This window comes from Pomacea canaliculata, linkage group LG4, assembly GCF_003073045.1.
Source record: "Pomacea canaliculata isolate SZHN2017 linkage group LG4, ASM307304v1, whole genome shotgun sequence".
In the NCBI taxonomy this organism is placed as follows: Eukaryota; Metazoa; Mollusca; class Gastropoda; order Architaenioglossa; family Ampullariidae; genus Pomacea; species Pomacea canaliculata.
In genome coordinates, this window is record NC_037593.1 from 2,101,153 (window position 1) to 2,127,280 (window position 26,128).

The 26,128-nt window shown below is 47.7% G+C and overlaps 3 protein-coding genes across 4 annotated transcripts; 2 read left to right on the top strand and 1 right to left on the bottom strand.

Annotated features, from left to right (window-relative positions):
* Window positions 1-12,569, top strand: LOC112563014. The gene is given in 5 exon segments (XM_025236692.1): window positions 1-364; window positions 671-2,394; window positions 9,888-10,053; window positions 10,210-11,810; window positions 11,813-12,569. Coding segments are annotated over 4 exon segments (3,129 nt in total). The 5' UTR covers window positions 1-364; window positions 671-1,280; the 3' UTR covers window positions 12,061-12,569.
* On the bottom strand, window positions 3,156-9,364 carry LOC112563015 (protein unc-93 homolog A-like). Of its 2 annotated transcripts, none has more exons than XM_025236693.1 (4): window positions 8,799-9,364; window positions 5,629-6,700; window positions 5,128-5,395; window positions 3,156-4,574 (listed from the first exon to the last, which is right to left on the bottom strand). In XM_025236693.1, the coding sequence occupies exons 2-4, from the start codon at window positions 6,259-6,261 to the stop codon at window positions 4,345-4,347; spliced, it is 1,131 nt and encodes a 376-aa protein (XP_025092478.1). In that variant the 5' UTR covers window positions 6,262-6,700; window positions 8,799-9,364; the 3' UTR covers window positions 3,156-4,344. The 2 variants fall into 2 exon arrangements, with proteins under 2 accessions (XP_025092478.1, XP_025092479.1); XM_025236694.1 differs by lacking the exon at window positions 8,799-9,364 and adding an exon at window positions 8,101-8,122.
* Window positions 12,570-14,330: 1,761 nt separating the features above from the next.
* LOC112561394 lies at window positions 14,331-15,428 on the top strand. The gene has a single exon (XM_025233876.1). The coding sequence runs from the start codon at window positions 14,331-14,333 to the stop codon at window positions 15,426-15,428; it is 1,098 nt and encodes a 365-aa protein (XP_025089661.1).
* Window positions 15,429-26,128: the final 10,700 nt, after the last annotated feature.

Genomic DNA, 26,128 nt, shown 5'->3' on the forward strand with positions numbered 1-26,128 from the left:
CAAAAGGTGGGAAGCGAGTGGTTGGCTGCACTCTGGCTGGCGCGCACGCCGCGGTGACCTGTGGGAGGCGCACAGGTAGACAGGTAGACAGGTAGCGATCGCTGTGTAGTTACAGGTGAGCGGTCCTCCCGACAAGCGGGGGGATACCACAGGGGAGACTAGCTGGCTGAGCGCTCACACAATCATGAGCATCACCTGGACAGTTGTTCTTCACGCATCGCGGTGCAGGTGGCGCGAGGAGGAGGAGAGTAAGTCAAGCAGACGGCGCCCTCGACAACGCACTTTCCACCCTGCTTACACCCGGGTTTTACAAGTTCGTGTGCACCTTTGATCGGTTAGGAAAGCAGCGATGGAAGTTGAAAAGGTCAGACATTTGGTTAGTGGGGCAGAACTAGTGAGTCTGGCTTTCCGGTCATCCTGATAGTGTGTCGGTTCGCCTCCACCACCGTCAGGTCAAAGATATTTTTATAAACGTGTTTATATATATAAACCACGGTGAGAAAAGTGTTTAAAATATATTTCACAGAATCACCTGTCGAAAGGACAAGAGAAAAAAAAAAAAATAAGATGTCTGGATTACAGGGAGCCAGCGTTTGTTAGTAGTCTTGTGATTCTTTCGACACTGTCATGTACACAACTGTCACGTGATGCTGGGACTTTGTGGTTGTAGGTATCTTTGGTTGTCAACAACAAACAACAAACAACAAACGACAGCCCCACCGCCGGAAGTCATCCTGAGGCGAGCTAGCGATACAGAAGCCTCTTCCAGCTGGGAGCCATCCTGAGCATCTTCGTGGCCAGAAATTATGAGCACAGAAGGATTTTCCAGGATAACGACTGCGCCAACAACAACAGTTTTTGTGTTGGCTGTTTGTGGTTGTGGTGGCGGTTGGTGGTTGTTTCAGGTGTAGGAATACTGCGGCCGTGAAGACAATCTGATGATTAGCTGATGCCGCTCAGCTCTTGCCAGAGCTTCTAACGATGTTACAAACATTCCGAACAAAGTTCAGTGACTGCAGACTTTGGCAAGAACGACAGAGCAGAGAGAAGAAAGTAGTGATTGTCGAGAGAAGATAGAGTCCTGTGACGTGTCACCACGTGCAGAGTTCACTGATCTGCATGGCCGCTCACAGACCTACCCCGGGTACTCAGCATCACGAACATCCCGCTGTGCAAACAACTTGACAACAGTCGACAGACTTTCTCGTCCTTCACCTTCTCCTTCCACCAGTCGTGACCGGAAGTAGTTCTTCTTGGTGTAAACCGACTCATCCGCAACCATGACGTCAGAGATCGAAGCCCCGCCCCTGTCGCGCGCGCAGCGTGTGAAGCGGACCGTGAAGTACGCCGTCAAACGAACCCTGACGTTCCTGCTGTCGCACGTGGGGCTGACGTCACTGGTGGTGGGCTACGTCATCCTGGGAGGTTTGATCTTCATGTCGCTGGAGGCGCAGGAGGAGATCAAGCAGCGCGTGAAGGCCGAGAACATTCGCGACAAGAGCGTCGACGCCATCCGCGACCTCATCGTGCAGCTCGCCACGCCTGAATCCAACAACAACAACAACAGCACCACCACCACCAACACTACCGTCGACACGACTGGAGGTGATGTGACCTCGAGCGACACGAACCTCTGGACAGAGTTCACAGAGGTCAGGTCCAACTTGTCCTCGGTCGACGTCCAGGTGTCGTCATCAGAAGCTCTGGAGTCGAACATAACCGTCGTTCCGTTTCCTGCAGGTGAGTCACGAGACTCCAGTCAGGAGGTGAACGAAAAGTTAGTTAGAAAGACAGACAGTGGAAATGAAGGCGAGGCAGCGTCTGTCTTGGACAAGGACAAGGCTTGGGTGCCTGGACGTGGAAACGAGGAACTTTGGATGAGAAGAAAACCTTTTGACCCCCAGGAAAGCACGCGAGAACTGACGAGAAGGCAGCAAAGCATGCAGGCTATACAGACACGTCCTCACCGTCCTCACCGTCACCATCCTCACCAGACGAACGGCACCAACCAGCCGGTGAGGTCCCTTCAGACTTTCGCGGACAACTACAACCAACAGCTGCAGCACCGCCATGCGTTACCAGGCAACCAGGTAGCCGCCATGACAGGTAGTAAGCATCGTGTTGCCAGGACGAGGCGGGAGGACAAGGGTCAGCAACACACGCAGCTGCAGCACGCGGCGACGGCAGCGGAAACGAAGCGGCAGGCGGAGGCGGAGGCGGAGCGGAGGGAGCAGATGATGAGTGAAGTGAGGAGGCTGGTGAAGGAGTTCGAGCTCGAGACGCACGAGCTGACCGTGACCTACAACTGGGACGGCGCCTACACGGACACCGAGGACCTGCAGTGGTCATTTCCGGGCGCCATGTTGTACTCCGTGACAGTCATCACCACAATAGGTGAGTAACCTCCCTTGATGCTGCAGCAGTGATAGTTTCAGACAGATGGCACTAGTGGTCGTGAAGGTAGTAGCTGTTGTGACAATAATAACCTCTTAATTTTATGAGCTTTACAATGTTCACTCCCCGTCCCTCCCATAACCGCAGCAGTCATATCAAAATCCTCTTCAGCTTTACCGCCAGGTGTGGGTCAAAGTTCAGCGACAGCAATTTGGATGCAGGTGTATGTTGTTGGCGAGAAGTTAATCTCGGGTTTACTGATGTCTGTCTGGCAGCACGCCATGCTTTCCTTATTCTGCAACAAGTGCTTCGTGCTTTGCTTTCATTAAGATGCTTTCTGCCCGAAGACTGATCTTGTGGAACTATTTTGTTTACACGTACGGAGGCGACATTTTACATACTAGACTTACTTTCCGCAGTGAGACAGAATTCTTCATTGGCGGCCGTGTTCAGCAGCCATCAGTCTTCATCGTTTAATAAACAATATTTTTTTTGGCATCAAAGCTGAGAGGATGACTTGGAGAGGTGGGCAAAGTTCGCTGTGACTCAGTGAACAAACGTGTCCAGTGGAGGATACACCAGTAGATATTTATGGAGGGCAGGATACACCAGTAGATATTTATGGAGGGCAGGTGGGATCATCAGCGGCTGCATCGCAAAGTTTTCAAGCGATGATAAGCGAAATTTTCCGACATGTAAATATTATGCTAGAACATGCTGTGAATAAAATTCATGACAGAAGAAAGTCAACATAGGTAACAGCATTTTAAATGAGTTCACTGGCTACAACGGACATCTGTTATAAAGTGAGTATTAATAACGAGGTAAGGGTCGTGACCTCAGGAGACACGTCATCACGTGGTCCACAATGGCGAGTAGCCGCCTGGTGAGTACATTACAAACACTAACAAGTATCCATTCATGCATTTTTTTTTTACCCCACCTATCCTTTCATCATTCCATTTATCATTCCAACCCTACATTCATCTATCATTCAGTCCACAATTCATCTATCAGTCTCTCCATCCTCCTGTTTGTAGGAATAGTGAGAAAGAAGTTGTGATGTCCCCAATATTAGGACGACCTCATGGTATCGACAGACAAGAAATGAAATGTGATGATTGTGACGACGAGGAAGCAGCAGACTGGTGGCAGAAACATCAGACAGGACGATGACATCAGAGAAAACACAAAACAGAAGCCGCAGACCACAAACATGACGTCAGCGCTGTACAAAGAAACAAAGGGAAGAAAATAATCTGTAGTTAGCTCACAATACTCAAAATGCTGAGTACCCCACAAATACAGTAACAACTGCTAACCGTCGGCATCATTGTACAACAAACATGGAGAGGACAAAAATGATTAAAAGTCATCAGTCGCAGAGGTGAGAAAAGACAAGTCCGATAACCACTGGGCGAGTGTCTTACTGAACTTAATTTGGTCACGTGAACAAGTAGATGGTTTTTTTTTGATGCACCGAGTGGCAGAGTGAATAAAAGCCAGCGAGCTTCAGAGCGAGAAGAAGTGAAGCGACAGGAATGAGTGAATGTGAGACAGAAATGAAGATGGAGAGGTTGGAAGGTTCTGGGTCTGAACTCTCTACTTGAACTCTCGACCTCACTTCTCTCTCATTTCCACTCACATCTCTGATCAAACCCTCGCGAATTTTTGTCAGACGGGGAAGAGGAATATCATGAGTTTTATTTATGGCAATACACGAGTTTACGAAGAGCAAATGATTTCACGGCAGGTGAGGTGAAAATATCACTTGAATGAAGTGAAGCCGAGACTTCTGTCGCCAGGCGGTCTGGTAGTTAGCTACAAATATGGGTCTGTGGTACATTTAGTGTGGTCTATGTAAGTCTGTGGTACATGTACTGTGGTCTATATGAGGCTCCATGACAGTACACCTCCATCAAGTATATATACTTGAAGTATATGTACTCTTCATGTCGTATGTCTCTCATCCTCGCACCGCTGTAGTCTCAGGTCCACGACCTCCAGGACAATGTAGCCCATGGCGGCCATGATGATCATGGCGACTGTCATGTGGATCCTGGCCAGAGGACAGAGGAAGGTGGCGGTGATGAAGGTGATGGCCATGGACAGACTGCTCCACATGCCTTTCATCGCAAACGCCGAGTCCGGGGCCGCGGGGAACATCAGGGCGACGAGGGCTGAAACATAAATAATTTTTGCGACTGAAGTATGAAGATAAGTTTGAAATTAATGTCAGCATCCAGATACACGCGGTGTGAGCAAGGAGTCTTCAGATATGTTGGTGAAAGGAAGCCTGCGAAGCGACGATGATAGTGAAGACAAAGAACAGTCTGAAACTCACACTTGAAGATAACGACGATGAGCAGTCCAAAGAAATTTTAAAATGAAGTAGATCAACGATAAGGTAAATTGCAGACTTCAAATAAACTTCTTCAGGGCATCGTGAAATGTTATCAGCCATGGTGGCTTTCCCCTTGTCAAACAGTTCATCTTACTGGCACACCAGCCCCCCGCTGATGGTATGAGCCCCCTGCTGATATGTCCCCCCTGCTGATGATATGAGCCCCGTGCTGACGTGCAAGTGTACCTAAGCTATAAATAACATTTTTGCTGATGGAAGACATTTTATGTGAAGCTGTAGCACAAGATATAAAGATGTCCCATCATGCATCCTAGAAACATTTCCACTTTCAATAATTACGAAAGAAAGATGCAAGACAAAGGTCCTACCGTTGACCTGCACGGCCCACACGCCCTCCACCAGCCCCATGAGGGCCGCCAGGCCCAGGAAGACAGGAAGCTGGTCCGCGCGCGGCTCCCACCAGGTGAGCACGAGGAAGAGCGCGAGGTCGCTGACGAGGGCCAGGAGGCAGAGCACCTGTCGCCCAGTGAAGCGAGCCAGCCACCCCAGCAGCCCCGCACTGACCATCGTGGCCAGACCCCTGGCCGCCATCACGTAGCCCACCATGCGGATACCCAGGGTGCAGCTGATGAACGCCTGCAAGACGTAACCACCAATGTACCCGGATTACAAGTACCCTGAACTAAAGGTACAGCCTGTGATGCTGGACACCAATACTTTATACTATGTGGTGACTTCAAGAATGAAAGAGAATAATTTTTTTAAAATTACATATCTTAATTTACATTGAGGGTATCTACACTGCGCGAGTTAAGATCCTCACACATCGACCTTTGACCTATCGACACAAGAATGGATGCTGCTCTGACCTCTGTAAAGGTTCCGACCTCAAGCGCCAGGTTCATCATGCGGCTGACGAGGAAGGGCACCAGCAGCCACATGCGCGGCTGTTTCAGGGTGGACAGGTGTGATCTCACCTTATGCCACCCGCTCTGTCCCACCAGGCGGCGCTGCTGCAGGTCTGGCAGCCATTTCTTGGTGACCAAGAGCCCTGCCACCTCGAAGAGCAGGAAGACGACGAGCATGAGGGAGACCACGTGAGGATCGGGTCTGACGATGTGCCGCCCGCGACCCGCTCGCGCGCAGTAGGCGGCGCCGCACGCGGCAGATTCCAGCCGCGCGGCGTCAGCCTCGACCTGGGTGGCAGCGTTATTGGTTGCGTTGTAGTTGGACTGGAAGAGGATGGTGGAGGAGATGAGGTTGCCGCTAAGGTGGCTGGCCATGAAGATGGAGAAGAAGGCGCCGTTCAGACGGCTGAAGGATGCGTGGAAGGTCGTGCACCTCTTGGGGTCACTGGTGACCTCGACCTTGGCCAGGGTCGTGATGTAAACCTCCAGACACGTCCACAGCGGACAGTTGAGGATGCCCATCAGGATGGACCCGGGGACGAGGGTGGCCCAGTGCGGGAAGAAGTTGCACAGGAGGTAACAGCAGTGACCCATCCCACGCCAGCATGATGGCAGCCTTGACCCCGGTGTTGTAGATGATGGCGGGCGTGAGGAAGCTGCTGATGAAGACCCCGGTGTACACGCAGGCTAGTGACGTGGTACCCAGGGTGCCGCCCTCGTGCAGACTGCTCTGGAGGTTCTGGATGGCCTGGAACGACGTGTACACCAGGAACCACGACAACCCCAGCACCACCGTCTCCCTCATGGGGTGTGTGGAGGTGGAGAGGTACTCTGATGGCGACAGACACGAGGGCGACAGGGAGCGCGTGGAGGAGGGCAGGGGCGGGGTCAGCACGAGCTGCGGCTGGATGACTGACAGGTCGTATATCAGGACCGTCCGGCTCGGGTGCACGGGGCTTCTACCCGCCTCTCCCGGTGAACCTGCATGATGGCCGATGGTTGTCTCACGAAGGTTGGCGAGGGTGAGACGGTGCTGTGCGAAAAAATCATCATCATCATCATCATCATCATCATCATCATCATCATCATCATCATCATCATCATCATCATCATCATCATCATCGTCGTCGTCGTCGTCGTCGTCGTTGTGGTCGTGTAGTTTGTCTTCTATTTTATTCTGTCTGCACTCTACCTACCTGTCCATGCACACACGTGAACCGTTCTTACCGTCCTTCCTTCTCGCCTTCTCACTTTCTGTTTTCTCTGTACGCATGGCTGCCTCTCATCTTATTCACATCAGTTGCAATCAAAGCAACAAAAACATTTCGTCTTCTGTACCTCGGGCTTCCCCACCACATGCAGAGCCAACAACAGCTTCTGCTACTCCTACAGTTTTCGCTACATCAGCTACAATGAGTAAATAGGATTTATTTACAGATTGTCCACGAATGAGAACAGTAGCAGACTGAACACTATCTTCTCTCAAGTGTGGAGTTCAGGGGGAGGAAGCAGCCAGCAACCTCTCCCCCCAATTACTAACCACACAACTTCACTGGCACTGAAATCCTGCACTGAGAGTACAGTAATGAGAGGGCAACCTGTTTGTACAGAGGTCAGAGGTCACAGCCCGAGACACAGTTGTTGCCTCTTCAGTCGCACAAAAAACAAAGCTCGAGCTTCTCCTCGCACTGCACTCTGGGAAATTGTGTTGGCACGTAAACACAGAGAGCATTGAGAGCAACCGATGTGTGTGGAAGTGGAGACTTTGTTTAAAGCCTGCCTCATTTGCTGGTTATAGGACACCAACCCAAGTGCTGCTTGGGGAGCAGTTAACGACTCGGTTTAACTTCTAATGACGGCAAAGCCAGGGTTGGAGCAGGTGAGAGCAGGTGGGCAACGGCTGACAGTCATTTCCCTCAAAGGTTTTCTCTAAACTTGTCGAGGACTCACATGGCAGACTATTTATATCACAAAACTAATTTAACTCAAACTAAACGAATAACTCAAAATGAGTTTCAAGTGTTCAGTCACTTTAGTCACTTGGTGGACTTTGTACCCGCCGACATCTTGCTCACCATTTTCTCTTTTGGAATGTTTTCATTACCACAAAATGTATGTCTCTTTTAAAACCTATCTTTAATCGGGTAGCTGCAAGTTAGTTTTACCCGACATCTGTTTGATTTCGTCTTTTGACCGTTTAAAGAGAGTTGTGAGTGGAGAGCCCACACCTGGCTGTGTGACACACCTGTGTGAAGTGTAGGTACAGTTGTAAGAGGTTTATTCCTGTCTGTTGTAGCTTCCACAGAGCCACCCGGACTGTAGCTTCCACAGCACCACCCGGACTGAGGAAGCAGGTTTATCTTCCCTTCCTGTGGAGATGCTGATACCCGAGATGTTGTGTTTAAAGTTCAAAGGGTTCTGTAGGTTGCTGACCTGCAAAGCCACTGAATGTCGTCTGGACACCCGATAGCCTACAGCGCTCTCCCTCCCGGGTGGAAAGTACCCGATCAAGCGTACACTGATGACGTCAGACATTAGCCTTATTATCAGTGGGCGGACAGCGCGGCGGACGTGTGTGTGGAGCAGTAAACATATTGATTAACACTGTCAACAGACAACAACACATGTTTCGCTAATTGTTTTTAATTATCATGGCTGTTTACTGTTATTAATTTTGTCATGTTCGGGAATCGACAGCAGCAGCTCTACCCCCGAGGTTTACTCGACTATTATCATTACAATATATCAGGTAGATGTGCATGCATGCAAGCTCCAATATCTTAATTAAGTCCTACCTGGATGTTGCTTAATGGAGTGAGTGACTAATGGTGAGTGCAAAGGTCACACGAAACTTGTGGATTGAGGGTCAAGGTTCAGGACGCTTTGTTCAGCCTGCTTAGCTTTCAAATTGTTTGACCAACACATTTACCAATAAACTTTCAACGAGACTTTGTCAACACGCTGCCAATAAATATAAATGGGACTTTGGGGAACTTGGGAGGCTCGACCCTCCGGTACTTTGAACTTTAACCTTTAGAAATGGGCTAACTAGAAGCTAACGAAATAATGGGCGTTTCCTTCAGTTTCTAAACAGTTTAATTTCTGGTTAATATTGAGAGAAAAAGGTTAACCTGGACCAAGGTTGGCGGCGCGACTAGATGACGACAGCAGCGACTGCTTCAACTTTGGTCTGTCTACAGTCGCTGACGCCCTCCGATGTGAAGTCTCCTCTTGTGGACTTGTTTCCTCCACAGAACACTGACTTCTGTTGTCGGGAGATTAAATATCCATCGCCACTTCAACTGCGGTCGTCAACTTGACGGGGGAGCGATAACGCAGGCGATGACGCGACATGGCAGCTCGCGGCGCGTGCACAATGGAGGGTCAGCGTGACGAGCGTGCACGAGTGTTGTACTGATTGCCTGCTGACACGATTCTCACAATATTGTGATGTGTATTGATCAGTCGGTAAATATATTGTTTGGCAGCAGATGATCTTGACGCACACTTCTTAAGACACTCGGTCACCAAATGCGATTTTGTCCGCGCGCGTGAGTGTGTGTGTGTTGGTGAGTGTGTGTGTGTGTGTTGGTGTGTGTTAGTGTGTGTGTATGTGTGTTGGTGTGTGTGTGTGTTGGTGTGTGTGTGTTTGTTGGTGGGGTAGAAACCATGATGGGACTCTATTTTTGGAAGACATAGTTTCTACCACTTAGCGTATCTGCTATAAAAGTTGTGAGAGTGAGCGCGTGCTCACAACTAAATCAAAGTGAAAGGTCATGAACTCAAGGGAGATGGAAAGGGGTGTGTGTGTGAGAGAGAGGGGTGGATGAGAACCCAAATTCAATTATCAAAGGTGAGAATGATTGCAGGTGACTTTACTTTCAAAATATGACAGCGTGATGAGGACCTGCCCACCCGCTAACACCTGTTTTGAATATTTTGTATTTATTAATCTATTTTGTTATAACTTAATAATTAGTATTTTGTTAACAGTAATTGGTATTTAATATTTAGTTAGTACTTGGTATTGAGTAAAACTTCAAAGCATGTTTTCTAAATGCGTTTTTGTAACGTCCCAGGTGAGCTTCTGTTGCGCCATACTGTGAGAAGTGTCAGACTTTTGTTATTAACAAAATGTAATAATGACAATAATATTGCTTATAATAAGTTTATTTGTGGTAAAGACAAGCCATTGCCACATTGTAGTGTGTTGTGTGCAGGCTACGGACACCTGGCGCCCAAGACGAACCTCGGTCGTGTGGTTACCATGGGTTACGCCATTGTGGGGATACCACTCACCGTGCTGTGCGTGCGCAACATCGGAAGTCTCCTGAGTGTCATCGTCACTGGCATCTATCGACACGTGTTCGTCGGCCTCGTTATGAGGTAGCCTCTCTTCCATCCTCATCATGCTTGCACTTGTTGTCATAATTGTGAACGACTGCTTGTCTGTGGAGAGAGTAAACAAGTAAACAATGTTCATGCTGTTGTTTATTTGAGATGACGACAGCAACATTTATGTCGTGTTTATGTTTGCTGCAGATGGAGACTAGCCAAGGCACGCATGCGCAGATCGCGACGAATCAACCTAATTAAGGAAGTGATGAACGACGGCGCGCGCAGGCTGAGCACGCAGCTGTCCCGCCATTGGCTGACCATCGACCGCCACCTGGTGAGGGACCAGGAGCTGCGCAAGTCCCTGCGGCGACTGAGAAAAGAACGGAAACGATGGCGTCTGGGGCGAATGGGGACCAGGACACACAGTTCAGAGGACACCGAACCATTTGAGGAAGAGGACGACAAAGAGGAGGAGGAGGAAAGACAGGAAGACGAAGACGTGGAGGAGAAAGATGAAGTTGAAGAAGACAAGAGTCTGGGTGACATTCAATCGAAAATTACAGTTTCAGGAACCAGAACTGCGAGAGTACACTGGAAGGAAGCCACGAAAATAAGTGGCGAAGGAGACATACATAAAGAAAATAAAGAAAGAATAGAACAAATAAAGTCTGACTCGAAAGAAGAAGAAAGAAAGAAACGAGTGAAAGTGTCCAGTGATCCAACATTTACAGGTAACAAGTCTGACAGTCATAGGAAGGACAAATCCAGGTGTGAATTTGATCCCGTGGCAGGAGAGATTCAAACGGTTATGACAGTGCAAAGGTCAGGATGCAGTGACATTGGTGTATGCCAGGAGACAGAGATGAAGGAAGGAGGTGACAAAGATGTCAGCTGTCAACAAGAGGAGACAACTTTGAAAAGAAGGTCGGTAAGAAAGGGACGGGTAGAGAGAACGGCTTCCAACAGGAGCTGCGACAGTACCCAGAGTACCCGAGAAACAGAAGACAATCGCAAGGTGAAGATGAGGAACTCGCCCACCAAACGGTCTGTGCAAAGAAGGAAGGACAAGCGACTGGAACGTGCGAGGAGCGTGTTCCTGGAGGAACAGGAGAAACTCAGGCGTCTGCTGCTGGAAGCGACTCGCTCCTCCACCCACAAGCCCCCCGCGCCGCGCGGCAGGAGCCATTCCTTCGACGCAACGGGCTCCACCAACGACAACAACGACATCGACGCTGTCAAGGATGAAGCAGGAGGAGCAACAAGACACCGACAGGAGGGGTCGAAGGTCGAAGGAAGGAGATTGAAGGCAGGGAGGCCATCTTCGCTTCACATCCGATCCCAGCCAACCACACCTGCCGCCAGACGACAAGCGCGCGACGACACTCGAGGTAAACAAACATCTTCTTCTTCATTGGCGAGAAGCTCCAGCCACCGTGGTGGTCGTCCCTTGTCCTCCACCCTGGACTCCGACAACCTGACCTCCCCACGCAGGTCGCAAATGCAGGGAGCAGGTGAGGTGGGAGCGTTCAGAGGAAGCCCAGCACGTGCAGCAGGTGACTTGGGAGGAGCGCGCGACGAGGAGGACGAGGTGGTGGTGGAGGAAGACGACGAGGAGGACGAGGACCCTCTCAGCAAGCCGCCAGACACGTCCAGTGTCCGGGTACCCGCGTGGGTGACGCTGCTGATCATGACCGCCTACATCCTGGGTGGCGCAGTCATGTTCACCATGTGGGAGGACGACTGGGACTTCCTGGAGGGCTGCTACTTCTGCTTCATCACCCTCTCCACCATCGGCTTCGGCGACTTCGTCCCGGCACCAGCCTGGACTCGTGGGCGGCGCAGGAGAAGTGGACCATGTGCTGCGTGTACCTGCTCTTCGGGATGGCCATGCAGTCCATGTGCTTCCACCTCATGCAGGAAGAGGTTCGAGCCTCTGTCCGGAGCCTGGCCGCCCGCTGCGGTCTCGCCACCAAAAACGATGCAATGGTAGAGGACGTGGTCGATGATTTTCAAAACACGGAGACAAACACTAAGACAAAGGAAGTTGTAACATAGAGTGTGACTGCGGCTTGTAGACTGTCAGGACTGTACCCAGGGTAGATGGGCATGAGCTGTACACTGTCAGCCTGCACCAGCGGGTCGATGAGTTGTCGGACAATGAAGACGATGAAATGTGGAACTGGCCTGAGATGATTTGTTGCTACGCCTCAGCTCTCAGAACTAATGATCAGCACGGAGCCAAGAGGACAGAAATGGACTCTGGGGGAAATCAATCGGGTAGACAGGGAAAACATTTCTCGGGCACCCAAGACTGAAGAGGCTGGATGTTTATTCTCTGAAGCAAAGTGCTGTGATCTGAGTGTTTTCTTTATTCCTAATGTGATGATTGAGGATTGTAGAGAAGGAGGGAAATGAGGAGGGGGAACCGTATTGCCCAGCACGTGTCACATTCACAGTGAAATATTCGTCAAGTCCGGAGACGGAATGTGAACCGGACACCTTACGATGAATAATAAAAATATTTCCTTGTATAAATCTGTTTATTTGTATACATCTGTTTACTTAAGCACCAACACACACACTTACACACACACACACACACACACTTACACACACAAACACACACACACACTTTACTACAGCCACAAATACTCATCACCTGCCCCATCCACCAGCTGTAGCCTCATAGTCTGTGTTATGTCCGTGGTAAGGTTCATTTGCTCTTGTCAGCAGTCTTTGTGTCCCGTGGCTGGCTGGCTGGCCTCCGTCGACTGACTCAAATCCAATCGATGAGCTCTGAAGGCGGCTAATTAGCGATCCAGACAAGCTGAAGCTAATTGAAAGGCTCAGGCGATGTTATTTTATTTACAGATGACAGAGCAGTGAGGTGACACTACACACTGTCAGCAGTCAGTGGCAGTGTTTGTAACCAAGGAATCATGCCTCCTGTCACAAGCACATCCCGACCTGTGAAAAAACCCAAAGCCTGTGAGACTGATGGCCCCTTTATAAAGTCTCGTCCCTGCTTTGTTCTCACTTCATTGTAATCCTATAATTTACACGCACCCACGCGCGCATACACGCACATATACAAAGACTGAGAAGAATGATCATAAATGTTTGTGCCTCGAACCTTCGAGGCAATAAAACTATGACAAACGATGTGTTTGGATATCAACCATTCATGATCATCCCCGCCCCCTAAAGTTCTCTCTCTCCAATCAAAAGTTTCTCTCAGTAGCTTTTCCCCCTTTGGTGCATTGGAAACTGTGGCGACATCTTTAACGGTAAACAACACAACAAGGATGCCACAGCAACATGCATGAGTCGAAGACAAAGGAAAAGAAAACTACTCAGGAAGAATACGGAGAACACGACAAGTAGGTGGACAGAAGAGTTCATGATGATCGCGAGGAGAGCACGATGGACCAGGGGAGATAGCCCCAAAGTATTTCCACCAGTGACTGAGATGTTTGATGGCTTCCCCTGCTTAGGAAGAACTGTTCACAAACATATTGACTGATTTTTACTATTTAAATTGAATTAAAATCAGTCTCACACAGTCAATATAATTTCTGCTGTAATTGTTATTCACTTTAAATTAATTACTGACACAGTGGAACTTGCTTCTCTCCCCTACACACTCTCATGTACACTACAAACCAGTTTCAGATCCACCAACTGCGTGCGTAGACATACCCTACACACACACACACATGCACACACACACACACAACACACACACACACACACACACACACACACACACACACACACACGCAAACATGTTAGAATGCTTACATGCACGGGCGCTCACTCACACACGCGCTACAGTAGCTGCTCAGTGTTTTTGTGTGTGTGTTTGTGTGTGTGTGTTGTGTTTTTGTGTGTGTGTGTGTGTGTGTTTATGTGTGTGTGTGTGTGTGTGTGTGTGTGTGTGTGTGTGTGTGGTGTGTGTGTGTGTGTGTGTGTGTGTGTGTGTGTGTGTGTGTGTGTGTGTGTGTGTGTGTGTGTGTGTGTGTGTTTTGTCTAGAAATAAATGAATGACTACTTCCTTAACGGGCTCAATGGTGGACTCTTATTTACATAATAATTCTCTGAGTCATGTTCATTATAATAACTACACGTGCAATACAATCTTAATTATTATAATAACAAGCGACTAACTTCCGGTGTTGTAGTAGATGCTGTCTACCAGGAAATCACTGAGAGATGAAATATTCCGTGAAAGGAAGCAGCCTTGGAGTCTTCTTGACACACTTGTAGTCATGCTGTGGTCAGACTCCACTCACCTCAACAGCAAACAGTTGTCTGTGACGAACACCATGACGACAGTGACGTTCCTCTCCGAGAACATTTCAACGGCTGACATCAACGGCATTTCAACGGCTGCCAATATGGCGGACACTGTTACCAGTGACAGAGGCCATGGACCTGCTTCGCTCTATCCGCCACGATACTACATCGAGAGAGCCGGGTGCATACCCATGTCCGTGCTGGGTATCGTGGGTAACGTGGTGTCACTGGCGGTGTGGAACACCCAGCGGACCTACAGCACCACCATCTTCCTGTTCAAGTACCTGGCCGTGTGGGACATCGTCTTCCTCGTCACAATCATCCCCGTGATACTTCTGTCTGACAACAAGACTGTCAGTGTGCAGTTTGAGATGTTTGATGTCTCGTCGTACCTGGCAGTCCTGGTGTCAGTCCACACCACACTTCTCATCGCTGTCAGTCGCTGGCTGGCCGCCTACAGACCCGTCCACGTCCACACCGGAAGTCTCCTCAGCCGCCGCCATGTCATCATCGCCTGTCTGGTCATCTTCCTCTGGTGCCTCGTCATCGCCGTTATCATCTTGCTGGTAAAAATCGTGATGATGGACTCCAAGACCCGGATAATCGTTTACATCACATTTAGCAGCATGGGAATGGCTCTCCCTGTCCTTCCTCTGGTCGTCTGCAATGTCCTTCTTCTACACAAACTGCATTCGCCATTTTCGCCGGAGTCACCAACATCGTACTCTGTACAACAACAACAACAACCACGGACATGGGACACCAAACGACTGACACTGGCGATAGTGTTGATGAGTCTGTTTAGTCTACTGGCCTTCACCGTTGGTGAGATCACCACTAACTACTACTCGCTGATCGCCCTCAATGAGGCTGCTGGTCATAGGGGCGCTGGCAGTGTGGAGTCGCACTTGTCTGGCATTCTGGAGTCCAGCTTCTACCTTCTGAAGCAAATAAACTCCAGTATCAATGTTCTCTTCTACTTCGTGTTCTCTCGGGAGTTTCGCAAAGTGTGTACAAAGTATGTTGGTCGCTGTCTGTCCAGAAGCCGCGTGAAGCAAGTCGACCTCCATCAGCTTCACGAAGAATGCGGTAGTCGCAGCAGGATGGTGGGCACAACATCTCTGTAAACAGCCTCCCTCAGCTCACTCAGGTAGAAATATACTGCAGTGATAATAAGAGTGATAATAGCGATGATAAGAGCGATGGCAGAAATCCTTAAGAGAAGCTTAACACGAAAATCAAAGAACATCTACATTTCTACAACAACTACTTGCACTACTTTGTCACATTTTCTTGATACCATGAAGATAATTGATATTCTCAGACGTGGATTGCAGGAGTCGTCCTTGTGAAGGGCTGCGATGATTATTTCCTGTGACAAGGAGCAGACCCTAGAAATAATTCTTGTAGAAAAAGTTTTTTTTAAGTGTTATTGTAATTTAAATATTTACTGTGCAGGGTCTAATATTTCTATTCAGTTTGTTTTTTGTTTACAAAAGGTAAATTAGCTTAGTATTTTATACTGTATTTTGTCTCCTGTCTGAGAAATGTGTGAATAGTATCTGTATGTTCGTTCACCCGTATGTCCTTCCCTGTCAGATCAACATTTGTTGTCACTGATCGTGTCTGGCGATAGACACATTCTTGAAGTTTCTCATCTCTCATTTTGTTAATAAATAAAAAAATTTTAAATATCATTTTGAAAGCAATGCGTTGTCTTTCAACACAATTACAGCTATGTATTTATGTTTATAAAATTGAAACAACATCAGTCTTTACATATGACATGCATGTCAAAATTCCCTGTGTGACACTTTGTGGTAGCAGACCTTTAACTAACAAATATGATTGTAACCCATCAACAATCTGTGCGATGGACCATCAGTGTGAGAACGAACGATATTGACGATGGACTATCAATGTTACAAGTAATATTGACGATGGACCATCAGTGTGAGAGCAAACAAGATTGACGATGGAAGAATATTGACGACTATCAATATTCCAAAGAATATTGACGATGGACCATCAGTGTGGAAGCAAACAACATTGCGGTTAAACATGTGCACTGGCACACCAAGCTGCTTGATTATGCTTGGTGCAGGGAGACACCTTAGCTCTGACGATGTTCCTGTCCCGATGGCCAATGTCCACTCTCTGTTGTTGTGAGAGAAATAAGTGAATTGCTGTATGACTGCTCAGGGTTAACCTCAAGGCGGAAGGTGTTCACAGTAGGTCAAACATCGATCTCTCAAAGGTCAACCCTAGATTGGTGACCTCGGATACGATTGCTAGTGTGGCACTGGATTGTCACTAAGACTTGCATTCAGCATAGTATGTGACACAAGGAAAGCAGGAGACAACTCTATTCCAACTCTTATTTTTATTCTCAATCCTTTCTTTCACATTTGGTGATGGTAGTGTTGTGTGTTTTGCGCTTTTATATCGAGCTGCCCTATGATTGCCCTGTAGGATAAATACAGTTTTATCTTGTCTCATTATCAAATATAAAATAATTGACTATTCTAAACAATTAATTTTGATTGAAAGCTGATTAGTCATTTTATGAAGTTTTAATTCCTTGCTAAAACTATAAACAGCATACATTAACAGTAAAACCTGTTTTACAAGGCCATGAACAATTTGCAATATTATTATAATTAACTCTCACATCCGCTCTTTAAGCTCAACATTCACTGTCAGCCTGTCCTGTAAGTGGCTGTTGTCTGTAATTAACATTTAATGTTAATGTGCTGATGTGGCTGTCAGTCTCATGATGTAGAAGCCATAGTTTAGGACCGGAAGGTGTCGAGTTCGGCTCCGGTCTAGGGCTCGAGTTGTTTCTGTAGGCGAGGATGCTCAGTGTCAGGATCCCTCCACCCACTGACATCGCTGCTCACTGCACATCGTGGCATGGGGAAGGCGAGGTGAAACTTTACATTAATTAAAATCTTGAGCAGTTGAAAATTTCTGCCACTGACATTAATAATTATTTCTATTAATTATTAACTGACATATTCCTTTTCGCACATGACAGGATGGCCTTAACTTTAAATAGATGTACAAATATATTCTACATAGGATTCACTGATATTTCAAATTAATTAAAATGTTTGACTTATTTATTTTAAAGGGGAGGGAATTCGAGAAATCTTTGGAAAGCTGGAGAATAAGTGTTTAAGATGTATGTATGTAGAAAAGGACAAAGTCCTGCAATGAATGCCACCTGGAAGACTGTTGGCATATTTCTGTCCTTGTCTGTACCCAGTGAACGAGGCAAGGGAAGCAACCCGTCAGATGCATGATGGGCCACACACCAGCCTTGTATTTGCTGTTGTATACTGTCCTTACAATCTTACTGGCTAGTGTTACCTCCAGGTAGGTCGTTCACACCTGACAGGATGGCCTTCAGTTTCTGACCACAGTGACGTCACTCACAGGTGGGGTCAACAGATGCCAGCTTATAGCTGAGGTCATGAACTGTCTTTGTCAACCTGTTACAGTGTTACATACGATACCATGCTCGTTTCAGTGCTGGTTACAGTGGGTAGAGTGGTGTCACGTGGTGTGCCAAGCATCCAGGGTTTGCTCAGTTCTACACTCGTCCTTGTCGATCTTCATTTTCATAAAATCTGTTGGCAGCCCACCCTGTTGTCATGACAATGTCCGTGAAGCCTGTGGTGGTGGAGCTGGTGCTGCTAGGAAATTGTCTTTGAGGTGAACCATTGCAAGAATATAGTTAAACCTACCAAGTCTCATTTTTCGGGAAGCAAATGTCTGCAGCAATGGACTTCTTGTCCAGTAATCACTGAATTTTGTCTTGATAGGTGCAATTATGAAAAAAAACTTTTTTTTATTTCATGCAGCTCGGCTGCCTTCCAAGTATTGACATAAGACCTAGCTGAAGCATGAACATCAGAGTTTTAACCTTATTTTTTTACATGTCTTGCAAAAAGATTTGTGGGTATCTTCATCTCTTTTATTTGTTGAGCGCCGCCTCCGTAGCGTTGGGTTATCTTGCTAAAGAAAACAAAAACAGATTAAAATAAACAATTTCAGTAAGGGAGTAAACATTGATTTCTTATATCTTCTTTTAAAGACTTGATTATATATATATCTTGAGAAAACAATTTTTCAGTGCGGATCAGTTAACAAACGAAACACTGAAGAATGGGAGATAACAAGCGCAACCTTTTTTTTTTATTTGTATTACGTCCCTTTGATTATTTTCTCCTTTGTCAGTTTGAATGTGTTGTTCAGTGTGGCGTCTGTGCACATAGTCAACATGCTCAGTTGGAGCCTAGAACCACCAAGACATAAACCAGAGACAGACTGTATTGTGGAATGACAACGTGCTTAAAAAACTTTTTATCTTTCGACGAAATCAGTTTTATTTGACACAAGATCACAGTTCATGTCTTGCAAAATAAAGGACTTGTGAACCAATCCGATTTCGCTTTTGTTTTCCACTGAAAGAAAATTATTATACTGTGGGATCCTCATAAAGATTTCAGCAAAACGAAAATCTTTTAATGTCTAGTTAACTCGTCCGTCTGTCTCCCGTTTCTGTCTATTTATTCGTTTTGTTGTGTGTGTGTGTTACAACTAAATACCTATCTTGACGTGAACGGTTATCCCACACACTATCACTGCTAATAATCGACTCGATATCAAAGATATAAATCATTATAATTAAAGACATCGCTGTATCTGGTGTAAACTAACTTCATCTTTCAACAGAGAAATGTCAGAATGGAAACGGAAAGGAGGAATAAATGAACAGAAAAAGTCAACGTGTGCATGCTTCCTTTTCCAGTGTGATTTTCTTGTAAACAAAAGTTTCCTCAGGATGCATCTCGATAAAGATAACAAAAATTGAGACAAATTAAAATAAACTATTTAAAACAGTGAGAGACTAACAGTTTCGCAGAAGTTCGTGAGTGTGTGCGAGTGTGTGTACCGCGAGAGAATAAAAGAATAAAAGGTCTCATTCGTACACCCCGTGCAGGAGCACCACTGATGACATGTGACACTAGTAAGGACAGCTCACCTCCACGTTTTTCGCTCAGTGAACAGTGTGTGACATTCCCAGCGCAGCCGCCGAGACGCTTGGTCCTACCTGTACAGGTGTAAATACAGACAGAAAATACAGACATTTTTTAATCTGTGATTTAGTTCCTTGCCCAGTCAAGGTAAGCAAATATGTTTTTATATTGTCCTGAATTCTAAATTCTGATTTCACAGCAAAAGTATTGTTAAATTGTTTCATGAGAAAAATCTTAACGTTCAGTAAGAAATCACGTGATGAGTTTAACTCAGGGAGACTAATAGCAGCAGTGAATGGTAGAGTCTCATTAGTCATTAAGTTGCAGGAACTGACGTGGAGGAGCAGTTAAGGAGGACCCGCTGAAACGAAGCCCTAACTACAGGAGGGCCTGAGAACCTTCTTCCTACACCGGACCTACCCAGGGGGTGACTGTCAACCGAGGGACGCCTGGGTAGCTCGAACCGATCCGGACAGCCCTGGAGTTTCTTCCCTTGTGGGTCGTCGAGGAATGGAGCATCGTGTCGACGTTTCCACCAATGTCCAGACCCAAGAGTGTGGAGGTGCCTACCAGCATTTGTGTTTCCATGGAGATATGTGCAGTGGTGTGTCAGTGTAGTTGCTAGTGTGACAGCTCACCTGCCTGGCAGTGACAGGGTGGGAGAAGAGCATTCCTGGCGCTGAGGTTCTTGAGAGTGTCCTACATCGGGACTGCAGATGAGGGGAATGGTAAGTATTATCTTCGACTTACTCTTATTTGTCAATTTGTCAATTTGTCAATTTTTTAATTTGACCACTAGTCATCAGACATAGTTCCATAACGATATCCCATTCTTCTAGTCAGCAAGTAGACAGACGCAAGGACAAATATAAGAAACTTTACATTTGTGGTGTGGAGCTAAAAATAGCGAGATGGTAAAGTTAGCTGAGTTGCCTGTGCGAGAATTATTTGGTGTTTGACCGTGTGTTGGGGCAGAGGGTTTGTTATTGTGATCTGACCTGAACCAGCTTAAAAAAATGCCATCTACCATCATCTGCCATCATCTGCCATCATCTATCTGCCATTATCTGTGATTGTCCGTGACAATTGGTGACCCCAACGTGATTGTGGGTCTGTCTTGTCAACAGTTGTTGTGTAGAAGAATTGTCCTTTGAGGAGTCACGTGGTCTTTGTGTTGATGTTTATGGTTAATTTTAACATTTTATTCCGTCTCTAGCTCCAGAGGTCTAGTAAGGGCCTAGCCTCTGTCTCTACTGTATTCTGTCTTTCTTTCCCTGCTACCTTCACCTTAACCCTGAGTGTGGTGTTTATTGGAAGAAGCTTGGTAGTGTCTGAGTGTGTGATTATCTCCATTTTATTGGTTTGAGGAAAAAAATGTTTGGCTGTTCCTCAAACCTATATTGAACTTTAAATCTTGATGATGAGTAGTGTTCACATGATTACATGTCAAGACTGTGATTGCTCTTTGTTTGCTAGTTAGGATTGCTTATGTGTTTATTGCATCTCTAGAGAGATATTGCCTTTGGATTTGAGATGTGTGTACACCCACTGATTTGATTGATGATTGAGTATAGTTGTTTCCTGACTAGTCTTGATTGAACTAGGGCTTACACCTTCAAGTGTTTACAACTGTAGTTGACTTAGGGATTTTTACTCCTTTCATTTTGCGAATCATTTTGAAGGCACGTGTTGAAGCTGTCATTACATTTCTATCCCGACTGTATTTGTGAGATTATTTTGGGTGATTTTATTTTATTATTATTTGCTATCTTTGTGTTCAACATGGATCCCCCACTAGTATTTGATGTGATCTCATGTAAGAAAAAAGGTGAAAAGATAGGATTAGAAGGTGAAGCTTTGACTACGTACACAAATGTTGTCAATTGTTCTAAGTTGTTGATGTTGTTGATGGTTGTTGATGATAATTGTTGATAGTTGCCGATTTTTGTTGTTGGTGGTTGATGATGAGGATGATGGTTATTGAAGATGATGATTTATGATGATAATTGTTGTTGATGATGATGATTTATAATTGATGTCGATGAATGATGATTGTTGTTCATGTTTGATGATGATTATTGATGATGATGAAGATGGTGGTTATTGAAGATGATGATTTATGATGATAATTGTTGTTGATGATGATTGATTATAATTGATGTCGATGAGTGATTGTTGTTCATGTTTGATCATGATTATTGATGATGATGAAGATGATGGTTATTGATGATAACTGTTGTTGTTGATGATGATTGATTATGATTGATGCTGATGAGTGATGATTGTTGTTAATGGTTGAATGATTACTGATGATGGTTATTAAAGATGATGATTTATGATGATAATTGTTGTTGATTGATTGATAATTGATGATTGATTATAATTGATGTCGATGAGTGATGATTGTTGTTCATATTTGATCATGATTATTGATGATGATGATGATTATTGATGATTGTTGTTGATTAATGATTAATATAGAAAATGATGTTGATTGGTGGTGCTTGTTGGTGCTTGTTGACCGTGGTTGTTAATTGGTTGTTGCTGCTTTTCGTTGTTGAGCTTGGTTGCTGTTGAAGTTGCTAGTTGTTGTAGTTGTTATTGATGGTGGTTGTTGTTGCAGTTGCTTGATTGTCAAGATGATTGTTGATTGGTTCCTGTTAGTTAATTAATTGAGGATAGATTCTTAATTAGATGTTGTTGTTGGTTGTAAAGGTTGTTTGTTGTTGTTATTATTGCCATCAGCCATCAGCCATCAGCCATCAGCCATCAGCCATCAGCCATCAGCCATCAGCCATCAGCCATCAGCCATCAGCCATCAGCATCAGCCATCAGCCAGCCATCAGCCATCAGCCATCAGCCATCAGCCATCAGCCATCAGCCATCAGCCATCAGCCATCAGCCATCAGCCATCAGCCATCAGCCAGCCATCAGCCATCAGCCATCAGCCATCAGCCATCAGCCATCAGCCATCAGCCATCAGCCATCAGCCATCAGCCAGCCATCAAGCCATCATCATCAGCCATCAGCCATCAGCCATCAGCCATCAGCCATCAGCCATCAGCCATCAGCCATCAGCCATCAGCCATCAGCCATCAGCCATCAGCCATCAGCCATCAGCCATCAGCCATCAGCCATCAGCATCATCAGCCATCAGCCATCAGCCATTCATCAGCCATCAGCCATCAGCCATCAGCCATCAGCCATCAGCCATCAGCCATCAGCCATCAGCCATCAGCCATCAGCCATCCATCAGCCATCAGCCATCAGCCATAGCCATCAGCCAATCATTCAGCCATCAGCCATCAGCCATCAGCATCAGCCATCAGCATCACCATCAGCCATCAGCCTCAGCCATCAGCCAATCAGCCATCAGCCATCAGCCATCAGCCATCAGCCATCAGCCATCAGCCATCAGCCATCAGCCATCAGCCATCAGCATCATCAGCCATCAAGCCATCAGCCATCAGCCATCAGCCATCAGCCATCAGCCATCAGCCATCAGCCATCAGCCATCAGCCATCAGCCATCAGCCATCAAGCCATCAGCCATCAGCCATCAGCCATCAGCCATCAGCCATCAGCCATCAGCCATCAGCATCAGCCATCAGCCATCAGCCATCAGCCATCAGCCATCAGCCATCAGCCATCAGCCATCAGCCATCAGCCATCAGCCATCAGCCATCAGCCATCAGCCATCAGCCATCAGCATCAGCCATCAGCCATCAGCCATCAGCCATCAGCCATCAGCCATCAGCCATCAGCCATCAGCCATCAGCCATCAGCCATCAGCCATCAGCCATCAGCATCATCAGCCATCAGCCATCAGCCATCAGCCATCAGCCATCAGCCATCAGCCATCAGCCATCAGCCATCAGCCATCAGCCATCAGCCATCAGCCATCAGCCATCAGCCATCAGCCATCAGCATCAGCCATCAGCCATCAGCCATCAGCAGCCATCAGCCATCAGCCATCAGCCATCAGCCATCAGCCATCAGCCATCAGCCATCAGCCATCAGCCATTCAGCCAATCAGCCATCAGCCATCAGCCATCAGCCATCCATCAGCCATCAGCCATCAGCCATCAAGCCATCAGCCCATCAGCCATCAGCCATCAGCCATCAGCATCAGCCATCAGCCATCAGCCATCAGCCATCAGCCATCAGCCATCAGCCATCAGCCATCAGCCATCAGCCATCAGCCATCAGCCATCAGCCATCAGCCATCAGCCATCAGCCATCAGCCATCAGCCATCAGCCATCAGCCATCAGCCATCAGCCATCAGCCATCAGCCATCAGCCATCAGCCATCAGCCATCAGCCATCAGCCATCAAGCCATCAGCCATCAGCCATCAGCCATCAGCCATCAGCCATCAGCATCAGCCATCAGCCATCAGCCATCAGCCATCACCATCAGCCATCAGCCATCAGCCATCAGCCATCAGCCATCAGCCATCAGCCCATCAGCCATCAGCCATCATCAGCCATCAGCCATCAGCCATCACAGCCATCAGCCATCAGCCATCAGCCATCAGCCATCAGCCATCAGCCATCAGCCATCACCATCAGCCATCAGCCATCAGCCATCAGCCATCAGCCATCAGCCATCAGCCATCAGCCATCAGCCATCAGCATCAGCCATCAGCCATCAGCCATCAGCCATCAGCCATCAGCCATCAGCCATCAGCCATCAGCCATCAGCCATCAGCCATCAGCCATCAGCCATCAGCCATCAGCCATCAGCCATCAGCCATCAGCCATCAGCCATCAGCCATCAGCCATCAGCCATCAGCCATCAGCCATCAGCATCAGCCATCAGCCATCAGCCATCAGCCATCAGCCATCAGCCATCAGCCATCAGCCATCAGCCATCAGCCATCAGCCATCAGCCATCAGCCATCAGCCATCAGCCATCAGCCATCAGCCATCAGCCATCAGCCATCAGCCATCAGCCATCAGCCATCAGCCATCAGCCATCAGCCATCAGCCATCAGCCATCAGCCATCAGCCATCAGCCATCAGCCATCAGCCATCAGCCATCAGCCATCAGCCATCAGCCATCAGCCATCAGCCATCAGCCATCAGCCATCAGCCATCAGCCATCAGCCATCAGCCATCAGCCATCAGCCATCAGCCATCAGCCATCAGCCATCAGCCATCAGCCATCAGCCATCAGCCATCAGCCATCAGCCATCAGCCATCAGCCATCAGCCATCAGCCATCAGCCATCAGCCATCAGCCATTCAGCCATCAGCCATCAGCCATCAGCCATCAGCCATCAGCCATCAGCCATCAGCCATCAGCCATCAGCCATCAGCCATCAGCCATCAGCCATCAGCCATCAGCCATCAGCCATCAGCCATCAGCCATCAGCCATCAGCCATCAGCATCAGCCATCAGCCATCAGCCATCAGCCATCAGCCATCAGCCATCAGCCATCAGCCATCAGCCATCAGCCATCAGCCATCAGCCATCAGCCATCAGCCATCAGCCATCAGCCATCAGCCATCAGCCATCAGCCATCAGCCATCAGCCATCAGCCATCAGCCATCAGCCATCAGCCATCAGCCATCAGCCATCAGCCATCAGCCATCAGCCATCAGCCATCAAGCCATCAGCTCAGCCATCAGCCATCAGCCATCAGCCATCAGCCATCAGCCATCAGCCATCAGCCATCAGCATCAGCCATCAGCCATCAGCCATCAGCCATCAGCCATCAGCCATCACCATCAGCCATCAGCCATCGCATCAGCCATCAGCCATCAGCCATCAGCCATCAGCCATCAGCCATCAGCCATCAGCCATCAGCCATCAGCCATCAGCCATCAGCCATCAGCCATCAGCCATCAGCATCAGCCAGCCATCAGCATCAGCCATCAGCCATCAGCCATCAGCCATCAGCCATCAGCCATCAGCCATCAGCCATCAGCCATCAGCCATCAGCCAATCAGCCATCAGCCATCAGCCATCAGCCATCAGCCATCAGCCATCAGCCATCAGCCATCAGCCATCAGCCATCAGCCATCAGCCATCAAGCCATCACACAGCCATCAGCCATCAGCCATCAGCCATCAGCCATCAGCCATCAGCCATCAGCCATCAGCCATCAGCCATCAGCCATCAGCCATCAGCCATCAGCCATCAGCCATCAGCCATCAGCCAATCAGCCATCAGCCATCAGCCATCAGCCATCAGCCATCAGCATCAGCCATCAGCCATCAGCCATCAGCCATATCAGCCATCAGCCATCAGCCATCAGCCATCAGCCATCAGCCATCAGCCATCAGCACATACAGCCAATCAGCCATCAGCATCAGCCATCAGCCATCAGCCATCAGCCATCACCATCAGCCATCAGCCATCAGCCATCAGCCATCAGCCATCAGCCATCAGCCATCAGCCCATCAGCCATCAGCCATCAGCCATCAGCCATCAGCCATCAGCCATCAGCATCAGCCATCAGCCATCACCTCAGCCCCATCAGCCATCAGCCATCAGCCATCAGCCATCAGCCATCAGCCATCAGCCATCAGCATCAGCATCAGCCATCAGCCATCAGCCATCAGCATCAGCTCAGCCATCAGCCATCATCAGCCGATCAGCCATCAGCCATCAGCCATCAGCCATCAGCCATCAGCATCAGCATCAGCCATCAGCCATCACCATCAGCCATCAGCCATCAGCCATCAGCCATCAGCCATCAGCCATCAGCCACTCAGCCATCAGCCAGCCATCAGCCATCAGCCATCAGCCATCAGCCATCAGCCATCAGCATCAGCCAT

Coding starts and splice junctions, on each gene's coding strand:
- LOC112563015 (XM_025236693.1), bottom strand. CDS start 6,261: ATGGGTCACTGCTGTTACCTCCTGTGCAACTTCTTCCCGCACTGGGCC. Junction 5,396..5,628: donor AGGTCGGAACCTTTACAGAG/GTCAGAGCAGCA, acceptor TACGTCTTGCAG/GCGTTCATCAGCTGCACCCT. Junction 4,575..5,127: donor GTGGGCCGTGCAGGTCAACG/GTAGGACCTTTG, acceptor TTTATGTTTCAG/CCCTCGTCGCCCTGATGTTC.
- LOC112561394 (XM_025233876.1), top strand. CDS start 14,331: ATGACGACAGTGACGTTCCTCTCCGAGAACATTTCAACGGCTGACATC.